At 42.2% G+C, this 14,258-nt stretch overlaps 1 protein-coding gene across 1 annotated transcript in view; it reads right to left on the bottom strand.

Annotated features, from left to right (window-relative positions):
- Positions 1-14,258, bottom strand: part of TRPM6 (transient receptor potential cation channel subfamily M member 6) — a 117,988-nt gene that overhangs the window by 47,095 nt on the left and 56,635 nt on the right. The window contains exons 19-22 of the mRNA XM_030809828.1: positions 12,103-12,277; positions 11,786-11,900; positions 5,032-5,225; positions 856-988 (exon numbers count right to left, since the gene is read on the bottom strand). Of these exons, the coding sequence (XP_030665688.1) occupies positions 856-988; positions 5,032-5,225; positions 11,786-11,900; positions 12,103-12,277 (617 nt within the window). The remainder of the gene's footprint in view (positions 1-855; positions 989-5,031; positions 5,226-11,785; positions 11,901-12,102; positions 12,278-14,258) is intronic.

Genomic DNA, 14,258 nt, shown 5'->3' with positions numbered 1-14,258 from the left:
GTCCCCATACCTCATCATGCTTCCCTGCACAGTAACACTTCTCCCAAAAGCCACCTGTAATTGCAGTCTCTGCTTCTCCTATGCTCTCTTCACCCACTTCAGTGAAGCAGCCGCCAACTCCACTGCACAACAACCACCGGTCAGACGCCCTGAGAACCCCACGACTCCCCATCCAACCAGCACCCTCCATCTACCTCTTCCTCCCCTCTGGCTGCTGCCAGACACACTGTGTGGCCTCAGGTGGCTGCGCTTGCTGTTCCTTCCGCCAGGGGCGCTATTCCACCAGACGCCCCTGCCTCGCCCACTGCCTCACTTCCTTCAGGCCTCCACTCAATGCCCTCAGAGCGACCTTCTAGGACCAGACCATCTAAACAGTCCACTCAACCCCCAGCTCCGCTAGATTTCACGCCACCATCATTTCCTATTCTCTCCAACTACTTTATTTTTCTTCATAGCTCTTTTACTGCCTGATATTAAATTACAAATCTATTTGTGTGGTTCCTTGCTTAGGTTTTGTTCTCCATCCACTTCATTTCTCTCACCACCTACACCCATGCACACACACACACACACACACACACACACACACACACGTGCGCGCATGAATGTAAGTCCCATGAGGACAAGGATTCTTATGTCTTATTAACCACTTACTCCTAGTAACTAAAAGAGTTACTTTTAGATGCTTAATAAATATACTTTCATTACATGAATATTATATGTTATTAAATGTTTCAAATTATAAAGAACTCAAACTTCTGGGATTTGAAAGTAGATCTTTCTACTCCTTTAGATATTCTAGTAGAATCACGTTTTGTTAGTGGTTTCAGAATGGAAAAGATTTATATCTTTTACCTTTCTGATGTCACTCGGATTCGTTCCTCACAACTACAATTCACATCTTCCATCTTCTCATGGAAGTATTTTTCCACGCACTGCTCCTCAAAATCATGAAGCTTTTTCAGATCCTCCTTACTCAGGTAGAGTTCTATAGAAATAAGTATGAAACACAGAAAGAATCATTATTCACCTCAGGGCATGAGTGGCTTTTCTTCCACTTGTATTGAAAATGAGAAACCGTAGCCTGTTGTGATAAGTTTGTCACCTTATCAAACTATTTCTAATATTAATGCAGAAACAGCACCAAAAAACAACTGGAAGCCAGGTGCAGTGGCTCACGCTTGTAATCCCAGCACTTTTGGAGGCTGACAGGGGGTGGATCGCTTGAGCTCAGGAATTAGAAACCAGCCTGGGAAACATAGGCAGACCTTCTCTCTACAAAAAAAATTTAAAAATTAGCTAGGCGCCTGTGGTCCCAGCTATGCAGGAAACTGAGGCAGAAGGATGGCTTGAGTCTGGGAGGTCAAGGCTGCAGGAGCCGTGATCACGCCACTACACTCCAGCATGGGCTACAAAGGGAGAACCTGTGTCAAAAAAGGAAAAGAAAAGAAAAGAAAGAACTGGAAACACCCGCCTGGGTCTCTCCTACTCACTCTCTGAAAATGACTCATATATAGAATTCTTTCTCTTTAATATTTTTACAGGTTAGAATGCTTTCACATTTAACAAAAATTCACTGCGTTTATATGAAAATGGGGAATCTGATTGTCTTTTCTCTCTGCCAACACTTTCTAAAATTAATTAAATTTTAATTGATTCATATTAGATTCACATATTTTTGAGATACATGTGATACTTTGATACATTCATATAATCAAATCCGGGCAATTGGTGGCTCAAGCCTGTAGTCACAGCTACTCAGGAGGCTGAGGTAGATCACCTTAAATATTTACCTGTCCTATAAGATAGAAACATTTGAATTATTCTCTTCTAGCTATTTTGAAATGTATAATCAATTAATTTTAACTGTAGTCAACCTACTGACGGCAGGGCATGGTGGCTCACACCTGTAATCCCAGCACTTTGGGAGGCCGAGGCAGGTGGATAACCTGAGATCAGGAGTTCAAGACCACCCTGGCCAACATGGTGAAACCCCACCTCTAGTAAAAATACAAAAATTGGGGGCTTCCTCTCTCGACTTTGGAGCCCCCCTCCCTCTGTCTCTGTATGAGGGAGCTTCTTCTTTCTTATTTGCCTATTAAACTCTCCACTCCTTAAAACAAACAAATAACAAAATTAGCTGGGTGTGGTGGTCCATGCCTATAATCCCAGCTACTCAGGAGGCTAAGGTAGGAGAAACATTCGAACCCAGGAGGCAGAGGTTACAGTGAGCCGAGATCACTCCACTGCACTCCAGCCTGGGCAACAGAGCGAGACTCCATCTCAAACAACAACAACAAAAACCCTACCGATCTATTGAACACTAGGTCTTATTTCTTCTACCAAAGTGTATATTTGTACTCATTAATCAACCACTCTTCCAACTCTTTTAGCTATTACAATGACAGTAAATAACCAATAGGTTAAATGCAAGATTAGAAGAAGGCAGTCTGTTGAAATTAATCCAGTAAGTATAAGAAAGTTTTACCTTGTTACACAGAGTTTGTGCATACTAAGTCCTTCTACTGAAGAATGAGATGTTATTATTACCATTCAATGGCCAGTCATGGCTGTATACCTTCTCTGACACAATTATAAATAATTCATTAAATAGACACATCACTAAGTAATATTATAAGGCTAACACAATTCTTCATCAAACTCCAGCATTCACATTTGGTCTATTACCTTGGCTTTCACTCCTGCCTAATAGAATAATATACTATCTTTTAAGCAAGTTTATAATACTTAGAAAATATATAAATGAAGTGATGCTGCTAAAAGGATTAAATTGGAAAGTTCTCTTTCTTGAATGATTTTGCTTACATTAGGAGAAAAAGAACTAACACGGTTCTCCAGAATTTATTTAAAATGCAATTGTTACATTATTTTCTGATAAAATTAATGATAAAAAATCTTAATTTTAAATTGAAAACATGGCTAAAAGGATTATTCAGCTGTAAAATGTATTCACAACTCAGGTATACAGTGCTTTCTGATTTAAATGGCAGGAAAAAATTTTTCAGACACTGAAAAGATTCGGTATCTCCCATCCCCTACCCAACTCTAATGTCTTCTTTCACTAAAGAATCTCCTATGAGCAAGAAACTTTACAGGTGTCATCATGTGAACCTTAGGTGGATCCCTGAGAGCAAACAATCCAGAGTTAATTCCAATGACAGGTGCAGCTTGCAGTATGTGGCGCTTTCCTGTAATTGTCCGCAAGGTGGCACTGCTGCCCCTTTTGTAAATGTCTTTCTCCTCAATATAAAGGATCAGAAGCAATGTTATGAAAATTCAAGAACGTTCCAGAAAGCTCCGGGTGAATTCATTTTAAACTTTACTTGAGTTTTATATGAATCATCCTATAAGCACAGACCAAGGTGAACCCAGGAAACGTTCTTTCATGTGGTACTAGGAAGTCTGGGCAAATCCTAGTCAATTCCAGGATTTATCAAGCGATTCACACTCTGCTATTAGGTTGCAATGGTTCTGCAGCCAAAGCCTGGGACGTCTCTCTATTAGCAGCCTGAAATTTACAGTATAATTATAAGCCTTCAAGTTAACTTCAGTTATGCTTTGGCTTTCGTACAGGCTGAATCTCTTGGTCAGGGAGCGGGGTATGAAAAAGAAAAAAAAATCTTCAAAGTGACTTAGGAGGAGAAAAAATACTTCACAGAGTCACCTACCACCAGCAAAAGCATATCACCCTGTCAACCCCATAATATACTGCAGGGGATGATCTGTCCCCCTAAGGACCTACCTAAACACATAAATAGCCCACTGTCCCTTAGCTGAAACTCCCAGAGTCCAGAGTATTTTAGAATTCAGAACTGTTCTTTTGTAGTTTCAGAAAGTTAATATAGTGAATATATCGTAAATGAAGGGAAATCCCTAATTAAGATTAAAGCCATCCCTAAAATCAAACATATTACTATTTTCTGCAGCAACATCAATGAATATTCATACTACAAGAAATAAAGAGAATAAATGGCTTCACATCAATTCTCATCAGCCTTTTTTGGCCAAATGAGCCTTTCCCCAAATTTTTGATGAAAAAAGGCTTTCAGTTTTCAGAGGTATTTTAGATTTAGGAATTGGGAAAAGGATTGTGCATTTATGCCCCCTGCTTCCTGTATTTCTGGGAACTATCTAGAAATGGGCCTGGTACCAATTGTGGAATTGCTTGACAGGAACTACAGAAGATCTGTAAAACCACCAAACGCAATGTTCTCTGACAACAATTAGTACGATAGTCATATCATGCAGTGAAGATCTGGCTAAACAAGATGAATTAGGAAAACCTCAAAATATATAAGCTTATGCTTTGAAAAAACACAAGTGAGAATCCCTATTTCCGCATCCTGACTCACAGTGTTGCCCAGGCTGAAGTGGCTATTCACAGGCATGATCATGGTGCACCCCAGCTTTAATCTTCTGAGCTCAAGCAATTCTTGTGCCTCAGCCTCCTGAGCTAGGACTACAGGCATGCACTACCGCACCCAGTTTCTGAGTTGAAGTTCTTGAAAATAAGAAACATCCATTTCAGAATCACCTCCATGCTCAGTAGATTAGAGAACCAGAGGATCGTGACTCTGGTTAATAAGCCCAGCTTTGCTTATCTTTTCTCTTAGACCCCAAGGCCTTCTGTAACTCCATTCTGTCTGAATTCCATCTTCCACAACAAGGAGAACAGTACAGGTCACATGACTACTCTAGGAGTTATTCTGATGAGTTCTCCGGTCAGCAGAGAAAACACAGGTTTTCCATGTGACATAAAGCCTTTACACAATCAAGCAGAGACTCTCTTCCTACCTATTCCTTTCTAAGTATCCGTTCATCTTGGCAAAAGGCATTGCGACCTCATAATGAGGTCAATATATTTACTGAGACCCAGAACATCAGCTGATAGTCTATTGTCAGGGAACTCCTAGAGCCCCACAGCGCCCTGAACTTCTGATACTCCAGTGCATCTTTGCCTTGAATCCTACTTTTTGCTCTCTTTCTCCTGCCTCACATAGAACAACTTACTTAATCCAACGTCACCATCTTCTTGGTCGTGAGGAGCTCGATGACTGCACAGGCGGCGGAGGAGAAGGCCCACGTGGCTCAGCAGGATGAGAGGTGGGGGCAGCCAGGGCTTCTCGTGGTAGGTCATGATGTAGCGATAGCGGTTGTATTTCCACAGGTTATTTGAAATGGATTCCATATCTAAGTAAACGTTGCTGTAAGATGAAGTAAGAGAGGGACAATGTTTTAATAAGAAATCCTGAAAGGTAACAGATTCTATATCTTCCAACATTTATGACTGGCTCACCTGACATTACCGGCAGTTACCCAATACAAATACTATCCATGTGTTTATGATTTTTCTTCCACCAAACAAAATATATTAGCTACCTTCTACAATGAAACATGCTAATCAGAATAACAAGCAAAAGGCAGACATTACAATCAGAGAAAATAAAATGCCAACATTTTCAGTGCAACGAACAGAAAATCCATTCTGGAACTCAACACTATTCTCAAGTCACCATCTCTTCTCACGTAAGAAGGTCTTTTTCAGTCCATAATTCATCGTTTATGGGAAACAGCTTTAATGTTCCTCTGTATCATCTACCTAATGTCAAATGGGAGAACTGCTAGAAAAATCCCAGTTAAAACGTGCAAACAGAACAGTGTTAATGGAGAAATGGAAGAAGAATCAATTCATCTTAAATCAAAAAGCAGAGCTTCTATTAAAATCCAGACAAATTATTTAGATTAACTTTACAATAAAAGTAACTCCTTATTGGTAGGTCACTTTGTAGTTGTAACATGGAGATAGGATGGTGAATGTTGATACTATAGAACTTGCCATGGGGGTAATGATTGGAAGTACAGTTATTCTGAAACAATATATCATCCTTAACTACTTAGCTTTAAGTATATAATATGATATAAGAGGAACACAATAAAATGTCCATCTTAATATTTTGCATAGACTAACAAAATTTAGTTTCTTTTTAAAACAATTCTTCTTCTTGGAGTGTCAAAATTTTAGTTTCTTTAGAGGAAGATGGCAGAGTAGAACTTGAGGAAGGTAGCCAAATTTAGCAAATAAAAACACAGATAACCCTAAACCTGAACAGTGATAAAGAAAAGGAATCAGGATTATCCTGGAGAAAGCCATCTTTGGGTAAGAATAGAAGTTTCTCAGAATCCATACAGAAGGTGATTGAAACATAGATGACTTGGTTATATCAGTAGTTCTCAAGCATGTTTTCTGAACCAGCAGCAGCAACATCACCTGAGAACATGTCAGAAACGCACATTTTTGGGGCCTGGTCAATGAGTGAGAAACTCTAGGGTTGCACATGCTATTAATAGTAGTTTCACTCCAACGTGACAACAGCCTTCCACCAGCAGGTGGCGACCTTCACAGTGTATTTAATTTTTTTTGGTTGGTTGGTTTTTGTTTTTTTCAATTATTTTATAAAGAGTTGTCTGTAACCGGCTCCTGGACAAGTAGTCAGATCTGGGGTTTGTCAGTTTGTATGGTCTTCAGCGTGTTCACCTCTAACATGAGAAATTTGTCCTACGCGAGGATTTCTCAACTTCTTTTTTGACACTGGACATTTGTTGCTGTTGTTGTTGTTGTTGTTTTTGGCCAGGAGGCTCACAAAGAGGCCTTTATTTATCTAGCTCAAAGTATACACTATCACAGTCTTGTCTGTTACTCCTTCTACTAAAATAGTTCAAATCAATGTTTCTACCACACTATCAAAAAGTTATAGTTCTTTTTGTCTCCCCACATCAGAGTGGTTGAATAGAAGGTAGAAACAGGCTGAGAGTCCATAGGCTCCCAGCTCTAAACAGTGCCAGGGCAGGAAGGGGTGGCTCCGGATCTCACTGTGACACCTTCTACAGAAAATAGACGTAGCTGCCAGGCCTGGGGACAGAAACCAGACATCCCAGTCCATCTCCAAAAAGGCAGCACAAATACTTTCCCCCCACAGTAGGAAAAATACACACCTCTAGCACTCAGCAGTCATGCATTTAGTTTTCTTTAAGAAAAAACAAATCAGTAGTTATGTATCCTGTTTCCTCAAGTTTCAAGAAAAAAAAATGAAAGGTCACTTTTTTCTCTTTAAACACTGATGTGTAGCTAGTAACTTGGATAAAAAGGTGCCACTCTACAAAATGTGCTCAGCATGTTCTGATGCCAGGATGGGCTTGGCCTAGAAAGGAGACCTCCATCTGTCCCAGTGGAAACTGAAGCCGAGTGTTCGTGCCGCATTTGGCTTCAAGATCGAGAATCAGAGCCTTTGAAATGGAAAGGGGGCATCGAAAGGGCACCTCCACCAGGGGCTTTCAGAGCTAAGGCTCCAGAAGGAAGGGGTCGCTCTGCTAGTGACAGAGCTGGGAGTCACTCTGAGCTGCAGCCCCCACAGGATCCCCCTGTGGGAGGCCCCATCTGACCCTCTCCAGCCCATGGCTCTCCGCAACTGCCACCTGTACTCAGGTATGTGGCTTTGCTGCTGCTGGCTTTTAAAATCAGTTACTATGTTTGAGATGTGACTGTCACCTACAGAATTGTCCTAAAATGCCATCCCAGTGCCATGTTGGCTCAGGGGGCACCAGCTTTGTACTGCCTCCATAACAGGCAGGAGAGTTCTCAAAGCAACGTTCCACTGATCCTTAGATGCCACTGCAGCATTAGGGCAGGGTCAGTCCCCTGGAGGGGAAAGGTGGCTTCAAGCCTGTTCTCTGGGCCATTTGCAGGAGATCTGCAGGTACCAGGAGCCCGTACTTATCTCTTCTTTCAGTGGTGGCCAAGCCAACCAGACCCAAACATGACGCACATGGGCTCCCAGACTTGGCTCCCATTCAAAATTGACCCACACCTTGGGCTGCTCTGCAGTTCTTTGGATTCCAAGACCCAGAAGGGCCTCTGCCCAGCTGCCTGCTTGGGCAAGACTCACTGGGTACCATGACCAGCAGGTGTTCACCCAACCTCGAGTGTACACCCCTAGTGATGGGGAGCGCACCACCTGACTGAGAGACACTCCTTCCCAAAGAGTCCAAAGAGCCCACAGCAGGAGCATCACGCCATCCCATCACCAGCCCCCACTTACCTTCCTGGGGCTAAGATGCGGGGTGTGAGCCTTTCCCTTGAGAGCAAACGGGCAGTGAGACACTGGACATTTTTAATAAACAAAAATCTCAGACTACCATCCTGGGCAACATGGCGAAACCCCATCTCTACCAAAAATACAAAATTTAGCTGGGCATGGTGGCATGCACCTGTAGTCCCAGCTACTCGGGAGGCTGAGGTGGGCTGACCACTTGAACCAGGGAGGCGGAGGTTGCAGTGAACTGAGATCACACCACTGCACCACTCCAGCCTGAGTGACAGAGCGAATCCCTGTCTCCCCCAAAGCCCCCCCCAAAAAACTCAGACCCTTTTATTATTTGATATATAAAAATAGCTATTATAACTAAACACCAGCAAATATTCCAAGTTCCTAAAATGGTTGGGCTAAGAGAGATGATGACTATCATATAAGAAGCAGGAAGGTATGTCTTCCCCATATATAGGTAACAACAAAGCAGTCACTTTTTTTTTTTAAGAATTTTGATTTACTTTGCTGACTCTCAACCCGTCTTCCCTACTTTCGTTACTTATACTGCACAAATTGATTTTCCCTTTTCTTATCTTTTCCTCTTCAGTAAGATAAGCAAGGAATCAAATACCTAGCACAGTGCCTGATAGTTAAAAGGCATCTAGAAAATATGAGTTTCTTCCTATTACTTCACTTGGTTTCTTTTGTCTAGGAAACAAATACGTGTCAGGCACTCTTTTCAGTGTTTGAGGTAAATTGCTTGCTTCTGAGCAAGAAGAGAAGAGGTGAGGAAGTGGGCCATACTGGTAGCTGCAGGAAGAGCATTCTAGGCAGAGGGAATAGCAAGTGCAAAGGCACCTGTGTGGTCTGAAAAACTGAGGGGCCAACGTGGTTGGAGAGGAATGGGTCAGGGAAGAGTAGTGTGATGCATGATTTAAGAAGTGACGGCTGAGCGCAGTGGCTCACACCTGTAATCCCAGCACTTTGGGAGGCCAAGGCAGGCGGATCACGAAGTCAGGAGTTCAAGACGAGCCTGGCCAATATGGTGAAACCCTGTCTCAACTAAAAATACAAAAATTAGCTGGGTGTGGTGGCACGCACCTGTAGTCCCAGCTACTCGGGAGGCTGAGGCAGAAGAATCACTTGAACCGGGGAGGCAAAGGTTGTAGTGAGCCGAGATCACACCACTGCATTCCAGCCTGGGCAACAGAGACAGACTCAAAAAAAAAAAAAAAAAGTGACAGGGGCCAGGCATGGTGGCTCACACCTGTAATCCCAGCACTTTGGGAGGCCAAGGCGGGTGCAGGAATTTGAGACCAGCCTGGCCAACAGGGTGAAACCCTGTCTCTACTAAAAATACAAAAATTAGCCAAGTGTGTGGCACACACCTGCAATGCCAGCTACTCGGGAGGCTGAGGTAGGACACCTGCTTGAACCTGGGAGGCAGAGGTTGCAGTGAGCTGAGATCGCGCCATTGCACTCTAGCCTGGGTGACAAAAGTGAAACTCCGTCTCAAAAAAAAAAAAAAAAAAAAAAGAAGTGACAGGAAAGCCAACTCACATGGGGCCATATAAGTCATTGTAGCGACTTACCCAGAAGTAAAATGGGAGCCACTGAAGAGTTTGGAGCAGTAGAGTAATATCCTCTGATGTCTGCTTTTAAAGGGTCATTTGGACTACTGTGTTGAGAAAAGATTATAGGGAGTCAAAGACAGAAGCAGAGAGATAAATTAGAGGCTCTGTGGTAACAGTGGGGTAGTGAGAGGTCGTTAAATCAGTTACCTATTTGAAGGTTGAGTTAACAGAAGTGCCTGAGAGTTTAGAGGTAGAGGTTCAAGAGACCTTAAGAATGACTCCATGTACAGAATCACGGTGTAGAGTAGAGAAAATGTAAGAATGACTACTTAGTTTTTGGTGTAAACAACTGAAAAGCTGGAACATCAACAAAAACTCATGTTCTTCCTCGCAGATTTGGGAAAGACTACATTAAACAGCATAAATAGGCCGGGCGCGGTGGCTCACGCTTGTAATCCCAGCACTTTGGGAGGCCGAGGCGGGCGGATCACGAGGTCAGGAGATTGAGACCACGGTGAAACCCCGTCTCTAGTAAAAATACAAAAAATTAGCCGGGCATGGTGGCGGGCGCCTGTAGTCCCAGCTACTCGGAGAGGCTGAGGCAGGAGAATGGCGTGAACCCGGGAGGCGGAGCTTGCAGTGAGCCGAGATTGCGCCACTGCACTCCAGCCTGGGCGACAGAGCGAGACTCCGTCTCAAAAAAAAAAAAAAAAAAAAAAAAAAAAGAAAGGAAGCGTGGCTGGAGATATAAATTGGGTGTGCTCAGGATATACAGGAAACTGAAAGAGATCACAAAAAAACATAAATAAAGAGGCAGGTCCGGGCTCAGGGACATTCCAATGTTAAAAGGTTGGGGAGAAGATGATCCAGAACAGAAGACTGAGAAGTAGTGAGAAGTGACAGAGAAGAAAACAGAGGGTCTGGCACAGTGGCTTATTCCTATAATCCCAGCACTTAGGGAGGCAGAGGCAGGTGGATCACTTGCAGTCAGGAGTTTGAGACCAGCCTGGTCAACATGGTGAAACCCCATTTCTACTAAAAATACAAAAATTAGCCAGGCGTGGTGGCAGGCGCCTGTAATCCCATCTACTTGGGAGGCTGAGGCAGGAGAATTGCTTGAACCCAGGAGGCAGAGGTTGCGGTGAGCCGGGATCACACCCACTGCACTCCAGCCTGGGTAACACAGCGAGACTCTATCTCAAAAAAAAAAAAAAAGAAAAAGAAAGAAAGAAAGGAAAAGAAAAGAAGAGGAAAGGAGAGGAGAGGAGAGGAGAGGAAAGGAAAGGAAAGGAAAAGAAAAGAAAGGAGAGGAGAGGAGAGGAAAGGAAGAAAGAGAGAGAGAGAGAAAGAGAGAGAACAGAACAGGGGAAGCTGGGAGCAAGTGAAGAAAGCATATCAAGAACTCCTTAGCCAACTTGCAATTCCATCACTTGCTATCCTTTCATAATTCGAACTTACTGCCTAATCAAAACTCAAGATCTCCTTGCATTCTGATGTTGTTACATTGTACTTTCCCTCCACAGTCAGTCCTCCATATCTGTGGGTTCTGCATCTGTGGATTCAAACAACCACAGATTGAAAATATTTGGGGAAAAGAAAAGGATGATTGTGTCTGTGCTGAACATGCAGGGAAAAGAAAAGGATGATTGTGTCTGTGCTGAACATGCAAAGACATTTTATCTTTGTCATTATTCCCTCAACAACACAGTATAGCAACCATTTACATTGCATTAATACTATATTAGGTATTATAGAGAATTTAGAGATGTTTTAAAGTATACAGGAGGATGTGCACAGGTTATATGAAATACTACACCATTTTCTATAAGGGACTGGAGCATCCACAGAGTTTGGTATCTGCAGGGTGTCCTAGAACAAGTCCTCCGCAGATAACGATGGATGACTACATTTATTATTTCACTGTTTCCCATGCTCCACATCCTTCTTACCAGTAGTTTTATGAGCATATTTCAAAACAATAATAATAAAACATAGAACACACAAATATCAAAGGTTACATACTCAAAGTACATGTGAATCTACTCAACATATCTGCCCACATTTCTTATTTAAATAAAATAATCATACTTAATTGAAATAACCTACTTGAAGAAAGCAATCAACAGGTTCACCATGATGATATATTGCACGAAGAGGTAGACAGCTTGCAAGAATGGAGTAAGAAAAGAACCAGGAGGGCAGGATGGCTGGCTTGAACAAACTACAAATAAAGAATTTTAAAAGAATGAAAGATAAGATGAATCACAGTCCTGCCACTCTAGACAAACATTTAGCAAATTAACTGCACAGAATACCATAAATTCAAACATTCTTAAGATTTAGATGATTGTTTTTCAGATTTATTTTACTCTTGTTAACTATGAAGGCACAATTTCTGCATGATGGTAAAATCCCATACACACCATCTATGTCTCCAGCATAGACTTCTCCGTATATCATCCAGTATGGCTCAAATACAATATCTCGAGCTAGACTCCAAGATGGTGGTTCCTTTGGCGAAAGGATGGCCTTGCGTGCCACTCCAAAGCTCAGCAGGACTATGGCCATGATGATCACAATATAGAACATGTTTGCTGTCTGCAAAAGAGCATAGCGCAACCAGAATTTTACCACAGATTTGAAGTTCAAAAGAAACCAAACACCAGCAGCCATCATAATTATACCTGCAAATAATAAGATTGTCTAGTCATTGACTAAAACACCCTTGTCCATGAACAGCTAGATTTTCTTTGGCTAAACTCTTTTGTTTTCTCACACAGTATGCATTTCAAGTCAACGTGGTCTATGGAATAATATAAATGTGCTGAGAGGAGAGAATTTGTGCTTCTTTGTTTAAGCAGTAATGAATTGTGGACACTTTTTGATTAGCTAATATCCAACTTTGCCCCCAGTTGGACCAGAAGTTAGGAAAATAAAAAATAAAAAAATAGGGTATTGTTGAATTAGTCCAATGGCACCTTATTCCCATAATTGTCTTCAGGAATTGATTAGGGTCTAAGAAACTGATCAAGCCAGTTTAATTCCATCTACTAAATGTACATCAACTCAATCCATTAGTTTACTGTAACAGAGAGAGCATTCACCACAATTCCCATCAGTATTTCAAGAGCTACTCTACATCTCTTAGCTTTCCTTCCACTAGGCTGGGGCTGTGAAACCTATTCCAGCCAGTGGGCTGTGGTTTGATGGTGACTTGGGCACTTCTTGTCCAGAGCAATTAAAAGCCATTAGACTTTCTCCATCCCACTCACTCTCTGCCATAGACCTTAGGAGCTAAATGTTCACATAGCTATGTCACAAGACAAAGGGATCCCAGATCCCTGAGTCACTGCATAGAGGACAGCCGCCATGAGCACTCACCAAACCTTGCACTAGGCAGAAATACCCTTGTGCTAAGTCACTGAAATATATTGGTTATCTCGGCATAGCCTATCTCATAAATACTAACGTCACCAAGACAAGAGAAAACATTTCTGGTCTAAGAGAAAAATGTCAAATAGGAAAAACCTTTGGAGTCTTGGAGGCTGTCTCTTTTCTGTCCCCTTTGTTTGTCTTAGCACTACCCTTCATTCTCCAGAACTTGCCCCTTCACTGCCAGTAAGTATTCTAGAAAGAAAAGCCGAAGATGATCTTGAGACACTGTACTTATTAAAGCGTAGGTCTTAGGTCCTTCTGAACAGCTAGATGGAAAAAGCTGGCCGCGCTCAGTAGCTCACGCCTGTAATGCCAGCACTTTGGGAGGCTGAGGCAAGCAGATCACTTGAGGTCAAGAGTTTGAGACTAGCCTGGCCAACATGGTGAAACCCTGTCTCTACTAAAATATAAAAAAATTAGCCGGGCATAGTGGCAAGCACCTGTAGTCCCTACTATAGGCTACTCGGGAAGCTGAGGCAGGAGAATCGCTTGAATGCAGGAAGCAGAGGCTGCAGTGAGTGGAGATCGTGCCACTGCACTCCAGCCTGGACAACAGAGCAAGACTCCATCTCAGAAAAAAAAAAAAAAAGAAAGAAAAAGAAAAAAAGAAAAAGCTGACACAACTGTACGGCAAGCTCAGATGACAGACTAGAGCTAGGTGGCCCAATTTTGAATCCTGCCTCCCCTTATATTCCTTTGAGGAATTTACTTAACCTCCATTTCCTTGTATGTAAATGTGTGTAACACTACCTATCTCCTGAAGTTGTTGCTAAGATTAAACGAGTTAATATATACCAAGTACCTAGAACAGTGTGTGGCCTATAGTAAGCACACTTTAAGAGTGTGCTGGTAGGGGAGAGTCAGTGAGTGATATAAAAATAAACGGATATTTTAGCAGAAAATATCATTGGTGGTAGCCTCACATGAATCTGGTCCTCGGAAATTACTGTGCTCAGAGAGAGATTTGACTCAATCCCATAACATCTGGTCCTAATCAAAAGGGTAAGCTGAGTGTCCCAATCAACTAACTATGCAATATACTATCCAAGGTCATTTGCTAATACTAGTTTGTGGTTATATGGAAGGCAGTGGTGACATGATCTTGCTCGCTGTGCTTCTATAAATAATTCCAAAATGGCAAGGC

The sequence above is a fragment of the Nomascus leucogenys genome, chromosome 1a (assembly GCF_006542625.1).
Source record: "Nomascus leucogenys isolate Asia chromosome 1a, Asia_NLE_v1, whole genome shotgun sequence".
NCBI classification, from domain to species: Eukaryota; Metazoa; Chordata; class Mammalia; order Primates; family Hylobatidae; genus Nomascus; species Nomascus leucogenys.
The sequence above is the reverse complement of the archived record's forward strand: the minus strand, read 5'-3'. Positions and strand labels throughout refer to the sequence as shown.